The sequence below is a fragment of the Bubalus bubalis genome, chromosome 6 (genome assembly GCF_019923935.1).
Source record: "Bubalus bubalis isolate 160015118507 breed Murrah chromosome 6, NDDB_SH_1, whole genome shotgun sequence".
Taxonomy (NCBI): domain Eukaryota; kingdom Metazoa; phylum Chordata; class Mammalia; order Artiodactyla; family Bovidae; genus Bubalus; species Bubalus bubalis.
Genome location: NC_059162.1, coordinates 19,803,675 through 19,831,566, shown reverse-complemented (window position 1 = coordinate 19,831,566; position 27,892 = coordinate 19,803,675). Strand labels below are relative to the sequence as shown.

The window sequence follows — 27,892 nt, the reverse complement described above, 5'->3', positions numbered from 1 at the left end:
TTGGAGTGGCCTTCATTAACAATGTCTCCCCGCTAACCCACACATACCTGTAGTGATTACTCTGCAACTATTTTGCTTCAACTTCTTTTATTTGAAAATGTATTTAAAAGTCCAACAATTTTTAATATAAATTATGACTCTCAAACCCATTCCCGTCACTCTCAATATTGTTAAAATGATGGTAGCATACACATTAGAGAAGGTAGCTAAAGGTGAGAGAGCACCAAAGAAAAGAAGATTGTGTGTAAAGACAGGCAGTAGAATAAGGCTCAAGATCAGGGTGACCAGAGATTCCAGGAGGTCCTCATCTTCCTGCCCTATCCTGTTAACACTTTAGTATAACCCTCAGGCTACTGAGCTACTTGCAGAGCACTTAGCTAGACTGGAACTGAGGTACATTGGGAATGTATCCCTATGACCAAGCTTAGACACTGAAAAACTGCAGGAAATACACTGAAATTTGAAAAATTAGAACCTCAGTTACTATAGGTGGGGGCGAACCAGATGGATGGTGGAATCAGCAGAGTGGACCTTAGTTTTCACATTCCTGACTCCCACTCCCATCAAACAGGATGCTTCCTGTTACTGAGCTAAAGAGACCCCCGCCTTCTCATCTGAGCAGGCAGGAGCTTATCTGTTCTGCCCTTCTAAATACCCTGCAAGGAAGGGGCCAGAACAAAACACCTGAGAAAACTGAAAGCGCCTTAAAGACCCTGCTCCTACAGTATTTTCCCACCTAAGGCAGACTCTTCAGCCAGGTGGGCAGTGGGATGCTGGTCTTCAGACAAAACTCCCTGAGTCTTATTTGTGTCTGGTTCTAGGACTAGGGCACAGAAATACAGTTTAAATTTGGGGGGGATAAGCTGGGCTGGCTGCAGCTCTACTGTTTCTCTTCCTTCCTTCTGCAACCCCATTTCACCCTGTTCAGGCCCCCACACCACAGGAACCCCTCCCCTGGAGAAAATAAGGATGGAGCGTTGCAGCACATGTCCATACAGAGACGTGAACCCACGCAAGCACAAGCAACACAGTGAGTAGAGTCTGGAGATTAGGTGCAGCCCTATTGAACCTGTTGTACAAGGGGCCCTCATTTATCCATGGTTCAGGCTTAGGATGAACAAGTGGAAGTCAGGTAAGAGGAAAATATCTTGACTCTAAGCTGTGGCTCTCAGCGGGGAGGTTGCCCTCTAGGAGACATTTGGCCACATCTGGGGACATTTTTGGTTGCCACCACTAGGTGGGCAGGGATGCTGCTAAATGTCCTACCATGCACAAGGCAGTCCCTCCCACCAAGAATCATCCAGCCCAAGGTGTCAAAGTGCCTAGTTTTGAGAAAACTTGCTCTAGAGGTCTTCCAGTTCCCATGCTGTGAGGATCTTAAGCTCCTTTTAGGATGACTGTTTTCAACCTATTTATCTCACCACCCCTCCCATCCTCAGTGATCAGTAAGTCTACGCTGAGACATAAACTCCTAGTTTTGTGGCCTTCTGGGTTCTTCTCCAAGATCCTCCTCTCACCTAGGCCAGAAGGGAGGTTGGCAGAAGGCAGATCCCCAAGACTAAAAAGGGATGTCTCCAGGTTAAGACTCACCCCTTAACTCTTATCCAATGGGAAATAATAAGGCTCATGACAAGGTTGGGGTTAAGGGCAGAGGTAGTAGCAAGATGGGGTAATTAAGAGATCTCATCTTAAATTAAAATTTTAATTAAAAAAAGAGGAAAAGATCTGAGGGAGCCAGCAATGCTACAGAAACAGGGCTAGAGGTCTGAGAGAAAGAACCCGGTACTGGTAAAGCGATAGGAGGGACAGTGAGCTTAAAGTCCACACTCGAGAAAGAGCAGCCAGTTGTCACCCACCAAGACCCAACCTGACATCCACTTCAGTTCCCTCCAGGAAGAAAGACAAACGCAGGGGGGTAGGGAGCTCCTCAGCAAAGCTGGCTTCAGCTTAGGTCATCTCACCTACCCACCACATGTAAGGAATTCCAGGTTAGCAGTTTAAAAACATATGGCACCTAGACCATCATTCAGGAGACAGGAACTCATTCCAAGTTCTCAGAAATCTCCTATCTCAGATCTGAGAGCGTCCAAGGCTTCAGCCGAGCTCCTCTGGCCAATTAGTCGTCACTTGGTCAGTCCTGCTGCCTTGACCCCATCTCCAGGAGGGGCTGCAACCAGAGGGAGGAAAGGGAGTCCAGCCCCCAAGCCTTGTGAGGCACTATGAGACAGACAGAGAAAGAGGGGCCCTGGGCCACTGATTCTGGGAGGAGAACTGGTAGGGGCAGCATCTCTCTGGGGCTGGACAGAGCGGAGGCTGGACACACAGCAGATCCTGATCAAATAAAAAAATGAAGATTAGCCTCGAAGATAACCTTTGGGAGAGAGCACCACCTGGCTCACACTCTTAACTGCTTCCACGATGTGCTCTTTTTTTCTATTTCTCTCTGTACATCCACTTCTCTCTGCCTTTCTGGATCCTAATTCTTTCTTCTTCCCTTAATTTCCCATTCCTGCAAAGGATCATGGTTCCAAGGCAGGGGGCTAGAGGCTCTGGATCAGTTGCTCTCATCACTCACCATTCCTATGGAGCTATAAGCCCCTAGAATTGCTCCATGGCCTGTCTCGGTTTCCCTTGGATCTCATCTGCTCCTGAACTGCACCTGTCTGTGAAAAAGCACATGTGAGACCCTCCAAAACCTTAATATAGCACAGCAGGAGTTCTGCCCTGTGCCCTCCAGGGAAGAGGTTGACCCCATCTCCTTGACAAGAAAATAATCACGAGAAGGTAAAAACTAGCCTCCATTCCTCCAAGGGAAGTTTCAATGCCTCCCTTCACATTGAACTTTATGAGATGCGATAAACTAGGTCTTTTACAAGTAAGATTCTCTCACAAAGGACTCTCTCATATTTATCTCAATTTCATAACTGGTGAAAAGATTCCTTCAATATCTCCAAGCCCACTCCCTCTTTTTTTTTGGGAGGTGGGGCATGGCAGGTGGGATCTTAGTTCCCTGACCAGGGCTTAAACCCATGCTCCCTGCATTCAAAGTGTGGAGTCTTAACCAATAGACCACCAGGGAAGTCCTCTGTTATTCTGAGAGCAGAAATGCATATTTAACAGTATTTAGAACAGAGGTGCTTAGCCCTTTTCCTGACCCAACACTCCCAACCTCAAACTGCTGAGACAGCAGGTTTTTGTTTTTGTTTTTGTTTTTTTGAGACAGTTCTTAATAGAAGAAAGGGTTATGATTTTGGGGAAAAGCCCTCTAAGTAACTATTAAGACATATATCCCCCATCCCAATGGAGAACAATTTGCTAATTATAAAGATGAGGGCGACTACACCAGAGACCTGAAATGCCAGATCTCAGATTTATGCAGCCTGCAAACAGGACTAGAATCCTAGCCTCTTGCTTCCCTTCAAGTATTCTGTTATGCCTCCAGGTTCAACTTTCAAAAAGGGGCACAGTTCCAGGCCATAATCCCATCTCAGCCTCCCCATCCCTTCGTTACCATGGCAAGTCCATCTCCGGCCCCCATCTCCCCAGAGCCAATGTGAGTCAGGTGGACAAAATTCATTGGTTCCCCAATCATGGTCCGGTCAATCCGTCTCCTCTTCTTCTTCTGCTTGGAGAAGACAGGGAGTTACATCACAGCGGAGGAAGGGAAGAAAGTCTTGAAAACCACTCAGGGAAGAGCTAAGGGTCTGGGGGCAAAGGGGATATGGCACTATAACAGGGAAATCATTAGGGTATGAAAGGCGGGGCTAGAACAACACAGATGCAGAGGACACAGGCAGGGTGGTAAGAGCAGGGGCCTGCACAGTGGCCAGAGAAAGGCATGTCTGAGTCACCTCTGGCTGGTGAGGGAACAATGGGGCAAAAGGACAGGTATTAAGCTCCACCTGCCACCTCCTGTCCAACTCCAAATGGACAGGAAAAGGAAGTGACAGCTGGCACTGCTCACCCCTTCCATCATTCAGCCCCTTTATTCCATGCCCACACCAGCCTGGCCTTAGAAGCTGTTCTGACAGAGAGGTAGGCAAGAAGCGGGCTCTTCAGACGGCAGATTTCAGATGATGTGTCTTCGTCACAGTCTATGGTAACTGATTTCTGTGTGTGTTGGGGTGGGGTTGGGAAGACTCACCGGCTGGGGTTTCTCTACCACGCAGCAGCCCAGTTTGTGCCAAAATTCACTCATGTTCCCTGATGGTTCCAGTTTCACTCCTCTGCCTGAGGCCCCAGAGGGCTCTTGTTCTTGTGCCTTGACTGCCCTCGCCTCACTCCCCTCAGGTGTAACAACGCCCTGAGTTTCGCTGGACAGGTCTAGACAAAGTGGAGTCCTTGGAGCCCTGAGCTGAGCGGTGAAGGTCAGTGTCTCAGATCCTGAGAGACTAGCAAGGTCAGAGAGTGGGGTGGGCAGGCAGGTGCAAGGTTATGTCTTCCACAGACTTGGAACCCTGGATGAACAGAGAGTAAAGAGAGAGAAAAGTTAAGGAGAAATCCCCCATCCCCCACACTTTGAGAAGCCTCCTGATGAGCCTATATCTTCTTGCTCCTGTTTAAGGCCACAGTCCTGTAACCAATGTTAACCTCTGTAAACATAACCTCAAAGTATGACGATCAGAGAAAGGCAAAGAACCAATAGGGCACCAAGGGGTTAAGAAGCTGTAGCTGCTGGGAGAGGAAGAGGGCTAGAAGCTAAGGTGACAGGATGGGAGGGGACCAAAAGATACTGGCAGAAATGAACAAAGTTGGGGTGCTCAAGCTCCACCTCCCTTCTCCCTGGGTTTAGGGCAGAAGGGGAGGGGCATTTAAGTGACTTTAAAGAGGAAATGGTGGTTTTTTTGTTCTCACAAACAAGGCCTCCACCCCTGACCCTCCCTTTTACCTTACCCTGAACACCTAGATTTTCTTTACCAAGAAAGGCTCTTACTGCCTAGGTCCTTCCTGGGTGACTAACTGCAGCAGGTTGGAACCTAAGAAAGATTTTCTTCAGTGAGGAATTCTTCCCTCTCTGTTCCCTGCCCTTGTTCCTCCTCATTTCCCTCAAGTGAGATCCAACCCCTCCCCAAAGCCATTTACTAGTTCCTTCATTACTTGACCTTGAGAGCCTTTCCGAGGACTGCTGGCACTGTTTCATCTGTGCTCTGCATCAGCGCACTCCTGTGTGTGCGCCTCAGCGTGCACATACGTGGCATGGCCCTTTCTCCATGTGCATGTTGTGGTGATCGCCTGTGCCCAGGTCGTAGGTACACTTGCCAGGCATCTTCTGTCCCATGAGGAATCTCTTTCCAGGCTCCCCACCCTCTTCACGTGTCGTGTCGTGCCACTCTGCTCTGCCTCACAACCCACAGGGCCTGGGCCGGCCTGCCTCCTCCCCTCATGCTGTGACCTGTTCTCTTTCTCCCTTCCCTCCTTAGCACTTCCACCCCCAATCTTCATCAGCCAACCAGATATGAGGAACTTTCCAGTAGCATTAGTGTCCAAGGACACTACTTCACTACTGCCTGCCAGGGTAGGACACCTGGGTTTCCTCTATCTTCAGTGCCTCTTCCAGTCGGATAATACAAGCAACCTCAAAGATTCCAGACAGGGCAATTTCACGGACACCATACTGGAGCCTGGATAGGAATCTCCCCTCCCTCCAGGACTGGAACCCTGATGCTCTGGCACCCTAGGCTGATCTAAGAGCTGAGAGGGATTTTTTTTTCTCAGCCTTGAGATGAGATCACACAGACACTGAGGTACAGTTTCTGGGGGATGGAAGGACCCAGGAGTCCAGGCTTCCTCTAACTTCCCTTTCCACCACTGGAGGGACAAGTAATGAGACAGGGAGGAAGTCAGAATGCAGCTGTCCAGAGAGGAGGGCTGTGGTCAGTGGGACAGTCAGTCAGTCACAGGGTTTGTTGTGATGGTGGTGGTGTTGGTTGGTAAGGGTTGTGGGGTGGGAGGGGATGAAGAAAACAATGAAGAATCAGAGGAAACCCCCAACACTACCAGACCCGCTGTGCTAAGACTGGACTCTCCCCCACACCACCACCCCCCCGCCCCCCCCGCCCCCCCCCCCCCGCCCTTGCTCAAAGCTGAGTGGACAGAAGCGGATGGTGGGAGGGAAAAGGAGAGAGGAGGGGGAGGAGAGAGGGAAAGGGGCAGTGGAGGGAACAAGGGCGTTTCTGTTCCTTTTCTAGGGACCTGGCCAGGGCTGGGTGGAGGGAAAGTGTGTGTGGGACTTGGCATGAAATGACCAATGATGATTAGAAGTGACCAGGAAATTCCATTCCCTAGGACACAGGACATAAGGGTCTCTGAAACTTGGCGGTGGGGTCAGCCTGAGAAGACTGGGCCGGGTGAATGCGGTGGCGGAGAGGGGGGAGGGGAACAAGGTCAGAAGAGGAAGTAAGAGTGATTGGCTGCCGCTCTCCTTTAAAACAGCTAAATCCCTAAAGAGTGAGTTGCGGACAAACGAAGTCCTGAACTGGTCAGTCCAGGAGGAAGAGGCACCTGAACCCACTACCCACTATTTCAACCCCACAAATGAAGGGGAAGGGGCTGGGTAAACAGCAGGAGAGGTCAGGATCTGATCAGATAAGGCCATATCCTGAGTCAAGCAGTGCCTTGACCTGGCTTGAGTCCCAAATAGGAAGGGTGAAATACAGAGCTGGAGAAGACACCAAGGTCACAACGGAGCTTAAGAACATTAAAACTGCCAGGGAGTGAGCAGGAGAATGGATGGGAGAAAGGATGTACAGAGGTAGTTCCCGAGTCCTGTTCTAGCCCCAAACCGGTTTTCCCGGTCCCGCTGCCTCCAGCCCCAAGGCCTCCAACCCGCTGCTTGACAAGCCTTCACAAGAAGCAGCTGGGGAAAGAGAAAGAGAATGGAGAGAATGGAGCGGGCAATTCTGGCCAGGAGCCCGGGGCTGCAGCTGGCCCTTCTGAAGACCTCCAGGGAGGAGGGCTGCTGAGGGGCTCTAGAGAAGTAGGGGGGGACCCCGCTTTTCAGTCAAGTGACAGGCATTCGCCCCAGCACCAACCGGGCCCTTCCCCCGGAAAGGTCTTGTGGAGGCTTAAGAGCAGAGATACGCCCTCAACTCCCCCTCCCCAATATAATTAGTCCCATAGACTCCATTTCTGCCCCCACCCCCGCAACTCTATCCAGAAATTCTCTGCTTCTCCCAAGGTTGAACTAGGATTGGGGCCTCTCTGTGAATCTTTCCGACTTTGTCGCTGTCTTCCGTGACTGCTTGTCTCAGATTCAGACCTTCCTGGACCAGCTCAGCTTCACTTTGTTGGCACATCCCAGCACCGAGGTTGGTGAGTCTCAAAAGAGACCTTCTTTCCACCGCCCATCTCCCCCCAGCACTCCAGACCCGTCTTCCCTTCTGCTCTTTCACTGGCCTCACCTGCGCACCGCCGGAGCGTGGACCGGGACGGTTACTCACCCAGCGCATCCGCGTTTGCCACCGACCCAGCATCTCGACAGCCGCGGACTGCCTGCTCCCCCACCCACAGCATCCGGTGCGTCTCCGCCAGGCTGGGCAGGCGGGGCGCACCGGCGGAGGGACAGACCCCAAAGCCTCACCTGCTCTGCTCCAGCATTGAGGCGTCCGGCGGCAGCTGATGGGGGGCTCCCGCTCGGGGCACGCCAGTGTGGGTTCCCGGGCTCGCTCCTCGGCGCGGTGGGGGAGCCGAGGGCGGACCGGCAGAGGTGGGGCTGGCCGAGGGCGGAAACGGCCGCGACGCGATTACGAAACCCGTCCGGCTGAGAGCCCAGCGCACAGCTCTGCTCGGGACAGAGGAGGCGCTGCGCTGCGCAAGGACGTGGGAGGGGCCTCGGAAGCCCCCGAGGGCCGCCGCCCTGCCGGGCGAACCCGGGAAGGTGGGCCCTCGAGGAGGGCCTGGCACCCACCCTGGACAGTCCGGAACCGTACGTTCCCTTTGCGCGCCGGCGGTTGCGGGGCAAAAAGGAAGCGGAGCCCCGGAATCCTTCGTCCCCAACCGAGTTAAGAGATTCGCAGAAGCACACCCCCGTCCCGATCTTCCTGTACCCTTCTCCAAATGGAAGGGGGCTAGGTTATTAACCCATTGTGAGGGTGGGGAGGCAATCAGGAGGGAGGGCTGGAGAATTTTTTCTGATTCTCGAAAACACTTCGAGTAACTCAAAATCCTTAAATCGGGGAATAAAGGGACACTCCTCTTCTCCATCGTTATCTAGAGTCAAGATTTTTTAATCCATAAATCTAAAATTAGAGGACAATTAAGTGCTCATTCATTACTATATCAGTCAGCACGGGGGTGCTGGAACCGTGGTGCAGACCAATAAACCTACGGAGATGCTTTAATCCTGTCTCCCTCCCTCAAGTGTTCTGGAACCTATCATTTGAATTAGCCAAGTCAGGCCGGGAGGGGGCGGGGAGTCCTTCCGCCCTTCTTAGGAGGGGCTGCATTGCAGGGGGAGACTGAGCAGACTGGCTCAGTCACTGAACAGGGAGAGGGAGTGAGAAGACAAAGCCGTCAAAGCCCCAGTAGCTTTCTTTTTCTCCAGCCCAGAGCACACACCGGAGCCCTGAGGTACTCCCTCCATCTTTGGAACACGCTAGTAATTCATTGATAACAGGTAAACGAGACTGAGGGAGGGGGGCAATGGGCTGAAAAGATTTGAGAGGTGCTGCTAGTTAGGTTGAAGACCCACTAATGAGGGTGGGGTGGGGGAACAGTTCTTTAGGAGCGAAGGCGGCGCTGGGAACAATAGGTAGGTAGGTAGTTCACCGTTTTACATCTTTCCAAAGATCTCCATCCATGCCTTATAATCCTTTACACAGACATTAATTTCTAACAATTTACGTGTAGCTATTTTTCAGCATTTCTCCCTATTTCAGTTGTCAATCTGCCTAAAATTTGTCCTGAAGATAAAATTATTGTCATCAGTTATCTGTATCTTCTTTTTCAAGCTGTCATTGGTTCTCCCTTTTTTTTTTTTATGACTCTCTAGTCCTCCTGTATCAATCATTCTGGCCTCTACTTCCCTGTATTCTCATTTTTTTCCTGTCATGTTCCATCGATGTGTCTACTCTCACCCCAAACTTATTTGTCTCCATAGAAAGGAGTTTGGGGGGAGAGATGTGATAATACTGAGATTAATCCTGACTTTTCTTTTAAATCTTCTTCTCCTATTCCCAAACCTTTGCTCGGAAGTCAGTTTGAGGTAGGAAGGGAGGGACATCTGTGTTGGACAACTGCCTGATTTCGTATTGCAATCAGTACAGTCCACAGGAGCTAGGTATGGGGGCAGATTTTGGAAAGGGAATGCTTCATTGTAGCTCAGTAGAGTAGGTGGGGGAAGGACATGGCTAGTAGGAAAATCCAAGCCCAGAATGAGACACCTCTAATGAGATGCCAGGGAGGTTCCATTCCCCTCCACCACCATCCCTTGTCCCCTCTATGGTGGCAGCATGACACAGCAAGGCCTGTTGGGCAGGCCCTGGATTCCCACAGAGGGTCTGGACAAAGGGTATTTGGGCGTGTCCTTGTGGCTCAGAGAGAGCCACTTTATGCTGTGTATTTTCTAATTGTGTATCTCTAAGAATAGATGGTGATATTTAGAAGTTATTATTGCCTAAAACAAGTGAAGAATTTAAAATGAAGGATAGTGGGAAGCATTTATTGAGCATATATTGTGGTACAAGGCACTATCCAAGCCCTTTGAGATAAATAAATGATATATAGATGAGGCATGGATAGAGAATATTTGGGGAAGAGAAAGCTAGCTGAAAAGGAACCTTATGCAAAATTCAGGTACTTGGGAATTAAATCCATACTGTATTAAAAATGTCATTGCTAATGCAAATTTTAGCTTCATTTTTGGTACAGCCAATATTCTTGACTTGATTTTAAGTGCTGATATGCTTGATTGAGTGCCTTTCTGAAATGCATTTAGTACCACATACATGTCTCTGAGTCAATGAATGGCATGGCTAGGGATTTGGGGCTTTTTAAGTTATTATTTTGTAAAATTTCCTCTTGCTTTTTTAATTTCAAGAGTAGCTCTGCCAGACACTCAGAATTGGTTGGACAGTTTTTATACATACACTGGTTGAAAAAGGAGTCAGTTTGTCAAAGAGCTTTTTCCCTTTCTCAGATCCTATCTTCCTCTCTTCTGCCTTTTGCATTTTCACCATTCAGGTTCTAATCACAGGAATAATCAACACCAAACCCACTGAATGTCTGTTCCTCAGGAAGTAAGAATTCTTGCCAGTTCTGAGAATACTGGTATAGGATTATATCAAGCTGCAGGCAACTATGTATAACACATCAAAAAAGGGTCAGATCGGAAATTATGAGACCCTATCCAAACTGACTGGATAATTTCTAAGGTGTTTTCTTGTTTTAAAATCCTATGCTTCCCTCTCCTCCCCCATGATTCTATTCTTTAAAGAGCCTATTTAAAATAGAATTTCTAAAAAAAAGGTGGGGGGGGACCTCCCCGGCGGTCCAGTGGTTGAGACACCACGCTTCCAGTGCAGGGGGTGAGGGTTTGATTCTGGTGGGGGAACTCAGATCCCATAAACTGCATGTTGTAGCCAATAAATAAATAAAATAGGATTTCTTTTTTAAAAAAAAAAGAGAGCCTATGATGTGCTCAGCATTATATTAAGCTTACTCTGGAGGAAATATAAAAGAGACCAGCTAGATAGGCAAACTAGTACTATTAATTAAAATCCCTCTGGGAAGGTTTACTTCTTACAGTCTCTACAGTCCCAGACTAAGCCAGGGTTAGTTGGTTGATAGGAACTTTTTTTTTTTTTTTAATAGCTTCTGTGCACATGTCTCTGCAAATTACTGTGGAGATGATCAGAGCTGAATATCATAGGATGATGACCTCACCTTTCCAACATGCTCCCCCACCCTTTTCCAGTCCCCAAATTACTCTCCTTCTAAGCAGCTTCTCCGCTGAGTAATGCTCAGTTCTCAGGGTTTATTTTGGAGCTTTCATCTAAGAAGACAAAGAGCAACTCAGAATTCACTTTTAATATTGAAAATACCCTAGTCTACCCACTTAATATTCCTAAAACCCCTATACTCGCATATAACTGTACATTTATGGGGGCATTTTGGAACTTATTTAAGGTCACTATTTAGGAGTCTCAAAGCTTGGTGAAAGCCAATGGAGTGTGTTGGAGGAAAGCCTTGTGAGATGGGTGAGATGGGGGTTCTATTTTTAGAGGCAGTGGAATGTTCTTTCTGCTCCTTTGGAACATTTCAACTAATGCTTCTTGCCCCTTCCCTTGGTTAGTAAGCAACAGGGAGGTCGCAAGGAGGTGTAATAGTCTAACTTGAGGGTGTGCATGGGACACACAGGAAAGATGAAAGGAGTACTCATTAGAACATGGAAAAGTAATCTATTGAAGGATCTTCTCCTTCCAATCTAAACTTTCCAGAAATTTCCAATCCATTTGCTGTATCAAGTGTATTCTAGCACTGAGATCAGAGAAAAGAAATCCTGTTATAGCATAGGAAAATTAACTTTAAGAACCCAGGTTTTGTTCTGAAGGAGAGGTAGGCTAGAGAGAAACAGATAGGCTGTAAGATTTATCTGTGGGCTTATAAATGGGAGTGGGAAAGTATTCATTGTATTACATACTGAGGGAAAATTAGTCAGCAGCTTTGGATGTTTTTGTGTGTGTGTGCAAAGCCCAGCACTTATGAAGGTGTAAAGTAGACTGGTTTTTACTTGGGGAAACTCTCAGTCCCTTGAAGGAGTTAAGATTATCCTTATATAAGACACGTAACAGTGATCTGTAACCCCAAACTGATGTAGTCAGGTAAAACTCTATAGGCATTGTAGGAAATATTGCAAGAAATAGGCTAGATGGAGTTAAGTTTAAGGATGTCCTCCTGGAAGAAGTGAGTTTACCGTAGGGTTTAGAAAGCAGGGAGGAAAATAGAAAAATCATGGACATGGAAACCCTTTTCAGAGGTACCATGACCTATTAAACAGGAAGAAATCAAGGATATGAAATATAGTAAGAGGTCAATGGAGATTCCTCTAGGGACTTGAATGGAGCCTTGAAACTTGGATAGTATTTTAAGATGGAGAGTGTAGAGTTAAGAGACAGGAGTAAGTATAGCTGTAGCATAAAATGTACTAGGAAATATGGGGCCCGATTCTGGAAGGCCTTGAAAACCAGACCCAAGCAGTAGGTAGTAAATAAGTTATTCCAAGATGGGGCAGAGTTAGGAAATGGCAGGAAAAGGTAATAGAGGCAGATTCCTGAAACTTGCCCTGGTTGGATTATGTACAGAGGCAAATGGGGAAAGGCCATGGGCCACAAAGAGGTGGCTGTAGCATGAATACTGATAATTGGTTTCTTTCCAGGAAGTTATGAGGGACCCTGTGAGTAGCCAGTACAGCTCCTTTCTTTTCTGGAGGATGCCCATTCCAGAATTGGATCTGTCGGAGCTGGAAGGCCTGGGTCTGTCAGATACATCCACCTACAAGATCCAGGACAGCAGCGCTGCCAAAATGACGGGGCAAGCACCCGGAGCAGAGCAGGAGAAAAACCCAGAAGGCGATGCCCTCCTCGAGTACAGCACCTTCAACTTTTGGAGAGCTCCCATTGCCAGCATCCACTCCTTCGAATTGGACTTGCTTTAAGCCCAAGACCTCTCTCTCCCACCACTTTGCCCTCATTGCCTGACATTTCAAATCCCCTTCCTTCCGCCCTTTTCCCCTATCAATCTTGCTGTCTCCCCTCTACTGTGTTGAGGTGGTGCTGATGAATCTGCCTGAGTTGTGTTTTATGTATTTATTTATTTATTTATCTTACCAGTTTTTCCTCAAAAGTCCTCAAGTCACAAAGTAAAGGGTACAAGCAATGGAGTATTGGTCACAGGGATTCCTCCTTTCCTTCCCCAGACATTAAATCCAGAAAAAAAAGACTGGTGAGGCCACAACTGAGTTGTATAGCAGTGTAAAATGGAGGACTGATTTTTTTTTAGTTCACTTTAATCAGCTTTCAGAGATTGCTCAAACCTTCCTAATTAGTTGTTCCAAGCCAAGAAACATAAATATTTCTTCAGGGGTTGATGAAAACCCTGTAAATTTTGAGATTATCTGCTATAAAACTATAGGGTTTCTAAAAGGTTAAGGTGATCCTGCTGCTTCTTGTGATACACTTTTTTTGCAGAGAAATTAGGGGCAGTTGAAGGTATGAAACAAGAGGAAATAACACAGTGTGGGAGATGATAATAAGAAGAAAGCCCTGAATCATTTCAGAAAGTTATACTCTATCAAAAGTTGTTCCTTCTTTAAACCTACTCAATTTACAATTTTGTTCCTGTGGGCTGAAAATGCTAGCTGAGGAAAATCAGATTTCAAATCTTAAAATGCAATCTTGCTGTTACGATAATTTGTAAGGTTTTAGTCTCTAAAAGGCATAGGCATGGGCCTTAGTATTTTAGTTTTGCCCTCCTGCATTTGCAGTGTAGGATACTGAGCAAATGGGCCTTGGGCACAGTTCTTCAGCTCCCTTGACACTATGAAATGAACAATCAACTCTGACCCTACACCATGTCTCCACTCCTCCCCAAATTATTGCTGATTTGTGCTGCCATTTAATCACTTCTTTAATAAAGATATTCAATCCCAGGACTGGATTCTAGTTTTCTCTCTTCACAGGAAGCAGCATAGATCTAAAAAATTAGCTTTGCTTCCATGTTCAGCTTATATATTTTATCTGATGTTCAACTTTGAGGAAGAAGGATTTAAGTAGCCTTTACACATTATAATGATGAACTTCAGGTTGAACAGATGTTACAAGGGTGAAAACAACTTAAAAAAATTATTTTGGGGAAAGCTGTAACCAACCACTCTTGTGCTTGCCCACTGACTACCAATGTATTAGGTAGTAATTCCAGATGCTGCAGAAGGCACCTGTGACATTAAATCTGCACTTCATTATCTCAGCCTGGGTCTCTAAGAAAACAAACGACTTAACCCAAATATGTTATATGCTTATACTTACAAGTCACTTCATTAAAAAAAAAAAAAAGCTATTTGGGGTAATTTATAAGTAGATTATGAGTGCCTACTGTATGAGACACCGAAGAGGTTATAAACAAGACTGATTCTGACCCTCAAAGAAGCTGTAAATACCAATTGGGCAATAAGCCAAAGAAGTCCTTTAAAGAACATGAACAGGATCTACGGAAATTGAGAAAAGGGATGGATTGGGAGTTTGGGATTAGCAGATGGCAAATTATTACATACAGAACGGATAAACAGGTCCTACTGTATAGCGCAGGGAACGATATTCAATACGTTGTGATAATCCATAATAGAAAAGAATTTAAGCATATATATATAGTTACAACGGAATCACTTTGCTGTACAGCAGATATTAACACACTACAGCAGATATTAACACACTATCATCTATACGTCAGTAATTTTTTTAAAAAAGCACGTAAATCTTCCCCATAGGCTTTGAAAAGCGTTGATGGTCTCCACCATCAATGACAAAAGCCAAAATCGAATAAAGAGTGGAGCAGTGATGTCTCCTTTTCTATTTATTTTCGCAAGTCTTCTTTCCCAGCTTCGCGCTGTCCTTTAGTTCCTGGCGAATGGTAGGTGGAGTTGGGAATCAACTGGTAAGTCAGGTGCCTAAATGAATTTGCAATTCCTGCTCCATCCTCTTCTAAGCCCCCACCAAGAAATAACTGTTGACCGCTTGGCTCTAGGATCCTTACATTCAGGCTGTGGCGGAAAACATGTCGGTCCGGTAGAAGAGCTCAATTCACGCGCAAACCCTGCAACGTCCCAGACATCTTCACCCGAGGCTGGGACCGCGAAACATGGCTTTCCTAAAAACACCCAAAAAACAGCGGGACAGATGAGCAGAATCCGATTTCACCAGGTTCTTGGCGCCAAAACAAACCATCGGGTCCGTCCCCTGCCGGACCTATACGACACGTAATCGACAATCCTCCGCCTCGCTAAATAGTCCTGTCTAAAACGTCTCGAATACACACTATTTTACCTCAAAAGGCCTTCCGAGGATAGACAGTGACCTCTGGGGCGCATCATCGTCCTGTTCGAATACAAATACGGTTTTCCTATCATTTTCTCTTCATAGATTCCTCCGCCAGAAATTATATTCGCCGAGTCTTCACTTCCGGGTCCGCCATTTTGCTGCCTCCATTTCTTCACGAGGGGGGGGTTAAAGGCCCCCAAAATATGCATATGTGAAAAGGCCAAAAAGTAACCGTCATTGACAGGGAGTCTTAACTAGAAAAGGAAACAGGACAAAACTGGCAGGCTCGGTGAAAGCACAGCCGGCAGCGTCCCGGACGAGGAGGTGAGGGGGAAAAAGAGATGCGTGGGCTCGAGGGGGCGTCAGGGCTGGAAGGGAGACTGCCGCGAAAAGTTGCACCGCTTCCCAGCTCGGCTCCGAACTTCTCGGTGCAGTCGGAGCGGCGCCCCCTCGCCAGAGCGGGGGCGGCTGAGGGAAGGAGAGGAAGGGGATGCTGCCGGGAGGAAGGGGAGGGGACTGGGAGGTGAAGAAGGGGGTGGGTGTAAGACCTGGGGCTGGGGAGCTGGACCGAGGGAAGCCAAGGCCACAGAGGTGACCGCTAGGGGGCAGCGCGGCGCGCGGGCTGGGGGCTAACCTCGAGGCTGAGACCCTGGTTCCCTGTCCCTAATCGACCCTTCTTGCAGAAAGACTGAAGAGAAAAAGGATTCCCTGACTCTCTGATCCCAGGAATAGCCTAAAGATTATTAATGAGCTCAGCAATCTGAGCAAGAGCAGTGAGGGCTCCGCCTCCAGTTCTTGCACAGTTGTTTGTACAGCTGGCGGAGCAGTGGGGACGTGTGCAATAGAAAAAGGTCGTCAGATCATGGACTCTTCAATTCCATTTCTCCTTCCCTAACCATTCTCCTTTTCTCACAGATTTTCTTGAGCCCGCAGACATCATCCCATTCTTCTCTCCCTTTCCAGAAGGACCTTTCTCTCTCATCTCTCTTTTTAAAACATCTATGGAAAAGAATATTCTATGATTTACCTTCAGCAACTTGACATTTTTGGCCATCTGAGACTATTTTCATTGTACCATTTGATCCACCTAGTCCACAAGAGATGTTCTTAAGCGTCTATGTTCATATATGCTTTGATAGCAATGAAAGAAGTGCCCCACCTAAATTTTTGTATCAAAAAGCGAAATTACTCTCTTGTAACAGAGTACGTTGTTGTGAAGAGCTCAAGCACTTCATCAGTTATTAAAAAACACTTATTCAAAATTCTTGTGTGTTCGTTTGGGAGGGAAAGTGGATGCTCTGTTATTTTATTCATCTCCAAAATCCTGGGAGGCAAGTTAGATCAGTAGGGAAAGTGGAGGTACATTCACTAAGGGAGAATATTTTCCTTTTGTTTTTAGTAATCAAGGGATCTCAGAAGTACCTAGACTGTCTCTTATCCTTAGGCTGCATCTCTCATCTGGTGTGGTATATGGGAGAATGACACATAGTCCCCCCAAAATGTCATTATTTTAAAAATACATTTTACTTTTAACTTAAAAGCAAAAAGTGAGAATAAGGGGAGAAAAGAACCTTAAACACATATCTAGGAAACTTTTTTTTTTCTATCAAATGATGAATGCAACAGCTTATTCACATTCTGACCCCAAAGTTTAACTTACAATTTATAATAAGAAATAAGGTTTTTGGTGGCCTGTTTAAACAATGGGATGAAACATTTGGGTCACTTTCATTTAGAGGTACTGATACACAGACTCATAAATATGATTTAAAAGTGTTAAAATTGACATATATATGAAGGCAGACTGTAGTGGACAAAATTGAGGGCTCAAAAATATTTTGTTAGAGTTCAGGAGCTAAGGACACCAGTTGCAGTGGGATTAAAATCGACTTAATTAAAGGACCTTGTCTTCCAGAAGTATCAGCTTCCCAGGAATGTGAAGCAAACTAGGTATCTCCTTAAGCAGATACCTCAGCCTACGCCTGAATATTTTTTTGTGGTAGAGAATAGAGCTGAAATTTCAATATTAGGAGAATTTAATCTGCTGCATGTCAACATTTCTCAACATTCCTGTGTAGGATGTTCTTTCCCTTTGTGATCAGTTATCGTAGAGGTGTTTTGGGTTTTGTTTTGTTTTTCATTTTTTGAGGGGGAGGTGAGGGAATGTGCTGTGTGACTTGAGGCAGGATCTTAGTTGCCTGACCAGGGACTGAACCCAGCCTCAGCAGTGATAGTGTCAAGTCCTAACCACTGGACGGCCAGGGAATTCCTATAGAAGTGTTTAGGGCTTGCTGATACTTTTTTTATATATAGATATAACACATTGGCAGGCAGATTCTTAACCACTGGACCACCAGGGAAGTCCAGAGGAGTGTTTTAATAGCTAGTTCAGGTAATGGTGATTATTCTTCTTCTATGTTACACAAAAACCCAACAAGTGGCAGGCGATTTCTTAAAAGTTAGTTGCAGTGAGGAATCTGAAACCATGTCAATGAATGTTTTATACTTGATTACCTTAAAACCCATTGATGTGCTTTCACTTTGAATCATACTTTTTACCTGAGCATAATTTTGTGACAATATTATATGGGTCATTTGAAAAATATTGGTTCACCAAATAATGCCCATCATACAAATGATGTATTTTATACAATATTTAAAAATCACAGTTATTAGTATCACCACCATTTTATCAGAAAAGTTTATAAGGACTTCCTTGGTGGTCCAGTGGTTGAGAATTTGCCTGTCAATACAGGAGACATGGGTTTGATTCCTGGTCCAGGAAGATTCCATATGCCACAGAGCAACTAAGACAAAAAAGTACAAGATGAAAGCAAATAGATAATAAAAATTAGATTGATCAAGAACAGCCATTTCCTCACTGGTTGGAAAATTTGTAATGTGTGGTGATTATACACCATTCAGACAATTCTCCATCGCATACAGGAACTTATTATCCTCTGCAACTCTGAATTGATGCCCAGGCCCGTTTCTTATTTACTTTACAACAACTGTCAATTTAAATGGCCATTTTGGTTGCTTTTTAAGACAATCCCCATCACTTACTGCCTTTGATTTCGTGTGTTTAACATAGCATTTTTTTTGGCTGCGCTGGGTCTTCTTTGCTATGCTTGGGCTTTCTTCATTTGTGCAGGCGGGAGCTACTCTTTGTTGTGGTGCATGGGCTTCTCTTTGTGATGGCTTCTCCTGGGTGGCACAGGCTCCAGGGTGCTCCAGCCCACGGGTGGACGGGCTTAGTTACTCCCCAGCACGTGAAATCTTCCCAGATCCAGGAGTTAAACCCACGTCACCTGCATTGGCAGGCAGATTCTTATCCACTGCACTACCAGGGAAGTCCTCTTTTTTTCTTTAAATGACAGAGAGTTGACTGTATGCCTTTTACAAGGAAAAAACTCTCCTACTCAGATGCTCTTATTTTACTGTGAGCTTTCACAAAAATGTAATGATGCCAGCATTATTAAGTGAAAAACTGTAATGATTTTAGACATAACTGTACTTTTAAACAAAGTATATAATCTGGCCAAACTGATGACTTTAAAAAACTCTAGGTGTTGCTGAGACACCTCTGACAGGTGCAGTGACATCTCTGTTCATTTTTGAAAAAGTGTCCTCCACATACCCGAGTCTCAATATCCTTGGTTTGTCTATTCATTTTTTTGTGTGTGTAACACATTATTTCTACCCATGGTTGTTTCGAAGGGATGCAATGCTGTTTTATTGAGTCCTCAAGTTAGAAAGGCAGCAATGTGTTTCATGTATTTTCAAAGTATTTTACTGGAGATTGAAAGTGAGGAAACTACGGTTTAGGGCCTGAAACTTTGAAATACCTGACAGTTTGTACTGAAGTAGAAAAGAAGTGCCTTATCAGATAGTCCACTTGAGAAGTATCTTACTTGTATTAGAATATATATTCTAATACAAGAGGTCTTCTAAAAATATTTTTACAGGCATCTTTCCTTGTGTTTGAGTTACAGCTTCCTGAAAATTTGTGTTCCTATGTATAAAGATGTCTTTGGTAGACTTAGGGAAGAGGTTGCTAGAAGCGGCAAGAAAAGGCCAAGATGATGAAGTGAGAACATTGATGGCAAATGGTGCTCCATTCACCACAGACTGGGTAAGCTTTCTTAATTATTCCCAGCGTGTGCTGTTAGTAGCCTTTTTCTTAAAGACTAAATAGTCTGAATTGATTTTTGTTTATTGTCTTTCTGCCTCAGTCTCCCTACAAGAGTTTCATTATCTTTGTCTCATCTGAATATATGGTTTTCTTTTTCTTTTAGTTTTCCAAATTGAATGAATCTCCTGTGGATAGATAGGTGGTAATTGTAAGGTATTATATACTTGTAATTTTCTATAATGTTTTTTGGAGTATTTTCTAAAAGGTTTACTTCTCTCTGGAGTGTACTTGGGTTATAGGCTTCTGTAATTAGCTAGAAATTAAACAAAATCAGTATACTAAGAGTACATTTCTAAACTAATAAACTCCTGGTTTCCTTTTTTCTAAAATGTCCTCATTAATAACGAATAGCCTAGCCATTTTGTTTTCTTTTTCACTGTTAAAAAACGTTAAAGAGGAAGGTGTAATTTCATGAGTTCGATCAGCTTGGAGAGCAGAGTGTCAGAAGGTCCAGGGTCTAGGCTATAACATGGGCTTGCTTGGTAGTCATAGATTTTGTTAGCATTGCCTAATTTTAACAATTCAATAAGCGGTGTCCTCTATTCTGAGGTGATTAATTCATAACTTTAGAGGCCAACACATCACAAAAAGGAAGAAAGGAAACCCAGGAGATTAACATTTCTATAAATAGACTTGAAAAGCACAGTGTGAGTTAAATCCAGTCAGGCAGAGAGACTGAATATATAAAAAGCAAAGAATAAATGAAATAGGTTTTAAATTAAAGAGCATAACCCAAAGAAAGGGCTAGATCTCTGACCAAATGGATGCTGATAGATAACTCTGATAGTAACAAGATTTACTTGGAGATGATACAGCCTTGTTTGTTGCTATTGACACACTATTGCTAATCTTTTTTCTTTTGGCTCTTCATCTCATCAGTCTTTCTGCTTTGCTTTACTGTGGTAACAAACTTCTATTTCAACCAATTAGATTTGCACCCTAAATTTCACATGTCACTTTCTAGTTTTTGTCCTCTTCTCAAGAATTGTTTTGAACCTGCCTGTCCCCCCACTTTGTTCCTGACTCAACATGTTCTCCTCAATTTTTTTAACCTTCTAAGCCCTGTTTAGAATCATACCCTTTATGGAATTTTACTTGTTAAGTCCACCTGACTTAAAGCCATTATACTTAGCACTTATTTAATTGATAGTATGTTTATTTGTCCATTAGTGTATTAATTTTAGTTAAATCATTTCTTCAGTTTATCTGTCCAGCCAGATTCTCTCTCCAAGGACAGGAACCTAGGCTTCTCCTGTTCTTCGTTTGTATCCCTCCAGTAACGATTTAGGACTTTGCACACAGTTGATATTAAATGAGTATTATTTCCCCACAGCTTGGAACATCACCCCTCCACCTTGCAGCCCAGTATGGTCATTATTCCACAGCAGAAGTGCTCCTTCGAGCAGGAGTTAGCAGGGATGCACGGACCAAAGTGGACAGGACCCCTTTGCACATGGCTGCAGCTGATGGACATGCACACATCGTGGAACTACTTGTTAGGGTAAAGCAAGAATAGTGGCGGTCTATATTGTAAAAAAGACAACTAACCTTCCTATTTTCTTACTTAAACAGGCATTAGGAAACTAGGTTGGAAAAGATTAACTTTAGGACAGTTTATAGCACTGAGTTGTAGCTCTTTCAAGAGTCATCATAGCTATGAGTATTTTACTTTCTAATCTTTTGAAGGCAAAACAGACTATTGATTTTTCTTCATTCTTCTTCTGCAGGTGTTCTTTGCTCTTATGCCTGTTTTTTCAGGCACTCAGCTTACTGTTAATAAATGCAACAAAAATCTGTTCTTTTCCCCTTTCTCTCCCATCTGTTATAATTTCCCAGTGATGTCCTTAAAAGACTCTCTCATTTAAGGCATTGTGTCTGTCAACATGCAGGAGAATTTTAGACATTTTTTCCCTTTGATATTTCTTAAACATTTCTAAATTTGAGTATGTGTAATCACTATGGAAATCCTCAGTATCTGGTGATGGGATATTGCACCTGTGCTACTATAACCAGTATCTCTTTGAAAAAAATTACTTTTTTATGACAGAATGGTGCAGATGTGAATGCCAAGGATATGCTAAAGATGACAGCTTTGCACTGGGCCACAGAGCACCACCATCGAGATGTTGTAGAGCTGCTTATCAAATACGGAGCTGATGTCCATGCTTTCAGCAAGTTTGATAAATCTGCTTTTGACATAGCCCTGGAGAAGAACAATGCTGAGATTCTGGTCATCCTTCAGGTCCTGTTCTTTTTATACCACCACAGTATACTTTAACTGAAGTTAAGGATTTTTCGTAGGAGCTGAATCAAAACTGAATTTTCTGTATCTTATCAAAGTAGTACTTTCATTATGTCTCAATCTTGTGATTGTCATTAGTATCTTAAAAAAAAAATTCTATAAAGCCCTGAATTATCTGTGGTGATTGAAGAGCAATGTTGTAACCAGTACAAAAATGAGATTTATGTGGCTTTAGAATTTTTTTTTCCTCCATGAAAATTTCCCTTTTTAATTAAGCTTGACTTGGGATAATATGAAAAGCCTCTTTATGTTTTATGAACATACATCAACTAATGTGAGATAGAACATAGCTCTAAAGCATATTGAGTCGTAAGGAAACCATCTCAGAATTAAAAATCAGCTGTGATGGTATCATCCATTGATTTCTTAAGCCAGTATGTGTATATCAGAAATAATAGGATGAGAGATACAAAGATTAATAGGGCATAGCCCTGTCCTTGGAGTGTTTACAGCATAATGAAGGTAAAGAGAAAATATAAAGCAGTACAATACTATACTGATGTAAAACTATGATGATAAACAGATACCTGGTAGGTGTTACGAGGGAGTTTTGATCATGCTTAAGGCAAAGATCAAAGTATATGTAGACTCTGAACTGAGTTTTGAAGGAGCATTAGGCAGAGATGTGAGAAAATGATACTCTAGGCTAGAAAAAGCAAATCAAAGACACAGAGGTGTGAAAGGGCATGGAATGATCAGGAAAGAGTAAGTATTAATAGTTCTGTGCCTAGAGATTGGTCAAGAGAAGCAGAGTTTAGGAGTGGCAGGAGCTAAGACTTGAAAGGCTGAGTTCTGAACATAGGGGTGTGCAAGAGTGTGGGCCATTTTGTGGTGTTTCAATAGAAGCTTTTAAATATAGGATTGATATGAGAAGGTTTTTTAAAAAGGTAATTGTTTAAAGTGTGGTACACAGACCTGAGAGAGAAGACAATGCTAAAGACCATACAGTAGTAGTAGTAGTGTTAGTCGCTCAGTCGTGTCCGACTCTTTGTGACCCCATTGACTGTAGCCCACCAGGCTCTTCTGTCTCCAGGACTCTCCAGGCAAGAATACTGGAGTGGATTGCCATTCCATTCTCCAGAGGATCTTCCCGACCCAGGGATCAAATCTGTGTGTCCCACATTGCAGGCAGATTCTTTACCATCTAGTGACTTTCATTAGGCCAGGCAAGAGTCAATGAGGGCTAGAATTAAGGAAGTGATATGGAGGGTAGAAGGGGCAGGTTCAAGAAGGAATTTTACGGTAACCAGAGAATGGACAATCTCCTTCAATTGAAACTCGTAGCAAAGGGATAGTTGTGTGTTAAAAAAAAAAATAGTCAACGAAATAAAATAGAGATAAGCATCTTTATACCAAAATTGTGCAGATACCCCTGAAAGCAAAAATGCAGTGTATGGAAATAGCCTTTAAAATCTGGTGCTCATTTGATTGTTTGTTATATATTCTCTTAGGGATTTCTTCAGAGGCAGAATGGAATAAGTAGTTGGACAAAACTCTGGAGAATATTGTTCTCTGTAGATTCTCTGCAGGGATCTTCAGCTAGCACCATGTCTTATACATAATTGATCAGAGAATATTAATGCTGGAAATTCCTTGTTAGGCTACCCCTTTTATTTTTCAAATTAAAAACCAAGGTCTAGAGAGGTTAAGTGAATTGTCTAAAAGTTTTTGCAAATATACACCTTTTTTTTTTTTTAAGGTAGAAATAATAGGGAAAGCAACCTAAGCTCTCTGTTGCCCTGGTCTGAGAAAAAAACAGTGGTGTTAATGAGAACTCTGAGGTCCCTAGGACATTGTGTGCCGGAACTAGATCTGCCTGACGGAGCATTGAGGGGGGGGGAGGGGGCATGGCTGTTCAGTAACTATATAACTGAGGCTAGTTAGTAAGTGTTCTTACTTTGAAATATCTTGTGTGGTTTTATAGGAAGCAATGCAGAATCAGGTGAATGCTAATCCCGAGAGAGCCAACCCTGTGACTATGGCTACCCCATTCATCTTCACGTCAGGAGAAGTTGTCAACCTCGCAAGCCTTGTTTCTTCAGCCAGCACCAAGACAACCTCAGGTGATGTTCTGATAATGTGACATTTATTTTAGACTTAAAATGAACCTGAATTACAGGTTTTTTAAATAAGATGAATAGATACTCTGTCTGATATCCCCTCCTTTATTAAAATATTCCCCAAATGGAAGATTTATAATAGATTTTAAAGCTAATGCTTTATTCTTTCTGGAGGAAGGGAAGATCATACTTGAGGATTATACATAAATGCTTGACTGTGTTAAAAGTAAAATATCCTACAGATTAATCTGTTTAAGGGTTATGTCTGACCCCAAAATGAAAATATAAGGTGCTTTAATATGGTACTGCTAAGGAAAATAGTTAAATATTTATAGTCTAAATCAGTAACAAATAAGAAAATAAACATAAATGGTTGTTGGATGCTGATATAAAAGAGGTGAGTATGGTTATTCGACTAAAGTTGAAGAGTCCTGATTTGTTCTTGAGAACATATAAAACAACAATATAGCGAAGAAAAGCCCTTGGTGTTGCTCTTTTGACACTTGTATGTATTTGTTTTAATTTATTCATTTTTGGCTGCTCTGGGTCTTTGTTGCTGCTCAGGCTTTCTCTAGTTGTGGCAGGTGGGGGCTACTCTTAGTTGGGTGCACAGGTTCTCGTTGTGGTGGTTTCTCTAACTGAGGAGCACAGGCTCTAGGTGTGTGGGCTCCGTAGTTGCAGCTCGTGGGCTCTAGAGCACTAGCTTAGTAGGCTTGGTTGCTCTGCAGCATGTGGGATCCTCCTGGACCCAGGATCAAACCGCATCCCCTGCATTGGAAGGCAGAGTCTTATCTACTGTACCACCAGTACACAGTACACAGTATTAATGTTTTAAATAAAAATAAAATATCTATCTAGAAAGGAGCAAATCTAATTTTGCTGTACAGCAGAAACTAGTACAACATTGTAAATCAACTATAATAAATTTTTTTAAATAAAAAAGAACAAATCAAGTTTATTTTCAACATCTCCTTACAGATATTTTTTTACAATGAGGAGATTATGTCCTCGTTTAAAGAAATGTTCCTACTGACCCTAGGTTTCTTTTTCTCTTTCTGATTTTCATTTAAAAATTGCAACTGCATTCATAGTTGTTTGTAAAATATCAGAGGAAGATCTTGACTGATGTATTATTATTGAGAGGCAGTATAAACTAGAAAGAATAGATACACAGTGTACAAAGGTTTTTGCATTCCAGAACTGCTTTCAAATACTGATTTATTAATTGACTAAGATACTTGGCAGCAGCAAGATACTTGACCTTAGAAATACTACTTACTTCCCTAAGCCTTCTGTACTTATATATTAAATTAGAATATAATAATCTACTTCATGAGGTTGTGGTGAGACTGAGATTTTGTATTTCAGTACCCATTTTATAGCAGGGCTTCAGAAATAGCTAATGTTGAATGAAAATGTAACTTCTCAGTGAAGGTTGACTCTCTCATGCCCACAAGGGGGCAGTAGTGCCCTTCATTTTATAAGCTATCAACTGTCATTTAAAATTGCTGTGCTTTCGTTTTCAGCTGGATGATTCAAAAAGTTTATCTTAAATATATGTATATATGTAATCAGAATATTCACAGCCATTTGGATTTGTTGTGGTTCAGGCCGCACTGATTAGAACAAGTGTTTTTTTAATTCAAAAGTTTTTAGAAGCCAATAAAGTAATATGTTTACAACATGGGCTAGAATTAAGTCTTTAGTCTAACTACTGAAATTCTCCAGACTCTTATCTGAAATGATAAGCAAAGTTGAAGGCATGCAGCATAAAGATTCTTAGCCTTGGTTCCTGTGGACCTATATCATGCTTGTCATGTTGCTTCTGGCAAACCTACTCCTTTTTTCTCTTCTGTATGTTGACAGCAGCAAATTGAAATTGCTGAACCGTCACATAATTAGAGCTGATCGCTCCAGTGTCATCCTACTCATGAAGCAGTTCTACCTAGCTGTTTCCCTTGAGGGGATTGGCCTATCAGTGCAGATAAAAGAAAGGAGAAAAGTTCTAAGTCAAATTCGGGTTGTGTTGTTGAACTGGGTTTAAGGATTTTCTTTTCCTGAATGGTGGAGAAGCCTTCTTGTCTCCCATCATCCAACAATATTTTTAGGAATTAACTGAAAGTGGGCTTCCCTGGTGGTCTAGTAGTTAAGAATCTGCCTTGCAATGCAAGCAACACCGGTTCAGGAAGATCCTACTTGCTGTGGAGCCCCTGAACCTGTGCACCAGGAGTCACAACTACTGAGCCCAAACACTGAGCCCAAACACTGCAACTACTGAAGCCCACACACTTAGCACCTATACTTTGAGACAAGAAAAAGCACCACAGTGAGAAGCCTGAGCACTTCGACGAAGAGTAGCCCCCGCTTGCCTCAACTGGAGAAAAGCCCGAACACTACAACAAAGACCCACCACAGCCCAAAATAAAATAAATACATAAATTTTTTTTTTATAAGAATTAACTGTAAGTATCCTAGGATTGTCATTTTGGTGGATATTTTTGATACCAAAATCCAGACTGTAAAGATTGCTTTCAATTTTCCATTTGTGACTAAAGAGATCAGTTATCATCAGTGCCACCATCAAACTGCAGTGACTGGAGAGGGCAGACTTAACTTAAATATTAATCAGGGCAAAACAGAGTTATGAAGATAAATTTCCTTTTTCTGTAGAATTGTAAGATGTACTCCAAAGTCAAGTACGAATTGCCTTGTATTGGTTCATAAAGAGTACAGGCCTTGGAATCTGACATAGGTTCTAATCTGGGCTCTTGAGATTCACTAGCTGCATGACCCTGGGCAAATTACTTAATTTTTCTGAATCTTAGCAACTAAGCCACCACCACCAGTTTTCACTGACTTGGTGATACTGCCTAGCTAACCATAGCACATACCCCTAAATCCTGATCTGAAGAGTTTATTTGTATAAGCCACATTCTGAGTAGGTAACAAATTGTCACTAACAATGCAATTTTCCTTCCAGCAGCCATGCACATTTCACTTTATTGATGGGGGGTCTTGTATTAAAACGAAGCAATTAGCATTGTTTAACAATAAAGTACTTTATTTTTCCAGAACTCTCTGGGATAAGTCTGAAGAGATCATTTGTATCATTTCTTTTCAGTTTCAACTTTTCAATTTAGTATTCTGTCAGAATACTAAACCTAATTTTTCACAAATGTTCTTTCTTCATCTTGTTATTGAAGAGAAGTTGGGTGAGTCATTATGTTTGAATTAGAGGGAGAACAAATACCCTTAGGTTGGAATCATCATGTGCTAAAAAGTATATAATGCCTTTCTATGAAGCAGTTCTACACAAGTAGTCTCCTTTAGCTTGGTGGCCTACCTGATTTGTCCTACTTGAACTTTAAGTGTAACAGCCTTGTTTGTGTGTTTGTCTGTGTGTGTTTAACTGTGATAAAATAATAGCGGTGTATTTTTTATTGTTAGTGACTTACTGTCACATATATTCCAACCTCCATGAGGGATGTATCTAAAACTTGCTTGTTCCTTGTTTGTTTCATTTGTGAGTTCTTATGTCAGCACTTGGTATGATAGTCTGAGTGATAAGAAAAGCATGAACTAAGCAGGAAAATTAGAGTATAAGCTATAGCTAATCTTGCTCTTACAAGGTCATTAGATTGACACAAGCTCTTTCTAGAGGTCACGCGCTGTTTCACTAAGACCATTGGGTTCCTTGAATATGAAAGAATTAAAATAAGGATATCATTATTTTCTCCACCCTTATCTTCACTCCCATAGTCATCATTCAAAAGCTTTGAAAGTATTTTACAGATAACTGACTTTTTTTAAGGTATATTATTGAGAAAACAAAAAGTAAGAGTACATTTAGGGCTTCCCTGGTGGTTCGGGGGTAAAGAGTCTGCCTGCCAATGCGGGAGATACAGGTTCGTACATGGCGCAGAGTAAGCCCGTGCCCAACAACTGATTGAGCCTGTACTCTCGAGCCCAGGAATTGCAACTGTGGAAGCCCTCATGCCCTAGAGCCCATGCTCCACAACAAGAGAAGCCACCACAATGAGAAGCCCATGCCCCACAACTAGAGAATAGCCCCTGCTCCCTGAAACCAGAAGAAAGCCTATGTAGCAATGAACACCCAGCCCAGCCAAAATAAATAAAATTAACCAATTATTTTTTTTAAAAAAAGATAAGTGTATCAGTCCATTTCATTCAGGAGACAAAATTATGTGTGGTATAGTTTAATTATACATAATTTTTTATACATATGTAAGAAATACTTATATATATACAATAAATATATATTATAAATATATAATTTATAAACTTT

The 27,892-nt window shown here is 43.2% G+C and overlaps 3 protein-coding genes and 1 long non-coding RNA gene across 21 annotated transcripts in view; 2 read left to right on the top strand and 2 right to left on the bottom strand.

The window, feature by feature from the left end:
• Positions 1–70: 70 nt before the first annotated feature.
• Positions 71–7,720, bottom strand: CDC42SE1 (CDC42 small effector 1). Of its 3 annotated transcripts, none has more exons than XM_006058151.4 (5): positions 7,580–7,720; positions 4,145–4,457; positions 3,512–3,622; positions 2,576–2,663; positions 71–2,331 (listed from the first exon to the last, which is right to left on the bottom strand). In XM_006058151.4, exons 2-4 carry the CDS (start codon positions 4,196–4,198, stop codon positions 2,589–2,591), a joined length of 240 nt encoding a protein of 79 aa, XP_006058213.1. In that variant the 5' UTR covers positions 4,199–4,457; positions 7,580–7,720; the 3' UTR covers positions 71–2,331; positions 2,576–2,588. The 3 variants fall into 3 exon arrangements, with proteins under 3 accessions (XP_006058213.1, XP_044800329.1, XP_044800330.1); XM_044944394.2 differs by lacking the exon at positions 7,580–7,720 and adding an exon at positions 7,440–7,567; XM_044944395.2 differs by lacking the exon at positions 7,580–7,720 and adding an exon at positions 7,401–7,527.
• MLLT11 (MLLT11 transcription factor 7 cofactor) lies at positions 6,361–13,645 on the top strand. Of its 12 annotated transcripts, none has more exons than XM_044944388.1 (4): positions 6,361–6,478; positions 7,178–7,307; positions 8,543–8,614; positions 12,374–13,645. In XM_044944388.1, exon 4 carries the CDS (start codon positions 12,380–12,382, stop codon positions 12,650–12,652), a length of 273 nt encoding a protein of 90 aa, XP_044800323.1. In that variant the 5' UTR covers positions 6,361–6,478; positions 7,178–7,307; positions 8,543–8,614; positions 12,374–12,379; the 3' UTR covers positions 12,653–13,645. The 12 variants fall into 12 exon arrangements, with proteins under 12 accessions (XP_044800323.1, XP_044800324.1, XP_025143670.1 ...); XM_044944389.1 differs by having other exon boundaries at positions 6,433–6,447; XM_025287885.2 differs by having other exon boundaries at positions 6,441–6,569.
• On the bottom strand, positions 12,789–15,175 carry LOC102413479. Its single transcript, XR_327527.3, has 2 exons — positions 15,036–15,175; positions 12,789–14,859 (listed from the first exon to the last, which is right to left on the bottom strand). It is a non-coding gene; the product is annotated as an uncharacterized LOC102413479 (long non-coding RNA).
• A 38-nt stretch (positions 15,176–15,213) lies between these two features.
• GABPB2 (GA binding protein transcription factor subunit beta 2) overlaps positions 15,214–27,892 on the top strand; it is a 32,282-nt gene continuing 19,603 nt past the window's right edge. For 3 of the 5 annotated variants that reach the window (XM_025287881.2, XM_006058145.3, XM_006058143.3), the window contains exons 1-5: positions 15,214–15,353; positions 19,025–19,164; positions 20,558–20,725; positions 21,272–21,466; positions 23,451–23,589. In XM_025287881.2, coding sequence (XP_025143666.1) covers positions 19,057–19,164; positions 20,558–20,725; positions 21,272–21,466; positions 23,451–23,589 — 610 coding nt within the window. In that variant the 5' untranslated portion in view covers positions 15,214–15,353; positions 19,025–19,056. The remainder of the gene's footprint in view (positions 15,354–19,024; positions 19,165–20,557; positions 20,726–21,271; positions 21,467–23,450; positions 23,590–27,892) is intronic. The other 2 variants (XM_025287883.2, XM_006058146.3) reach the window with 1 other exon arrangement.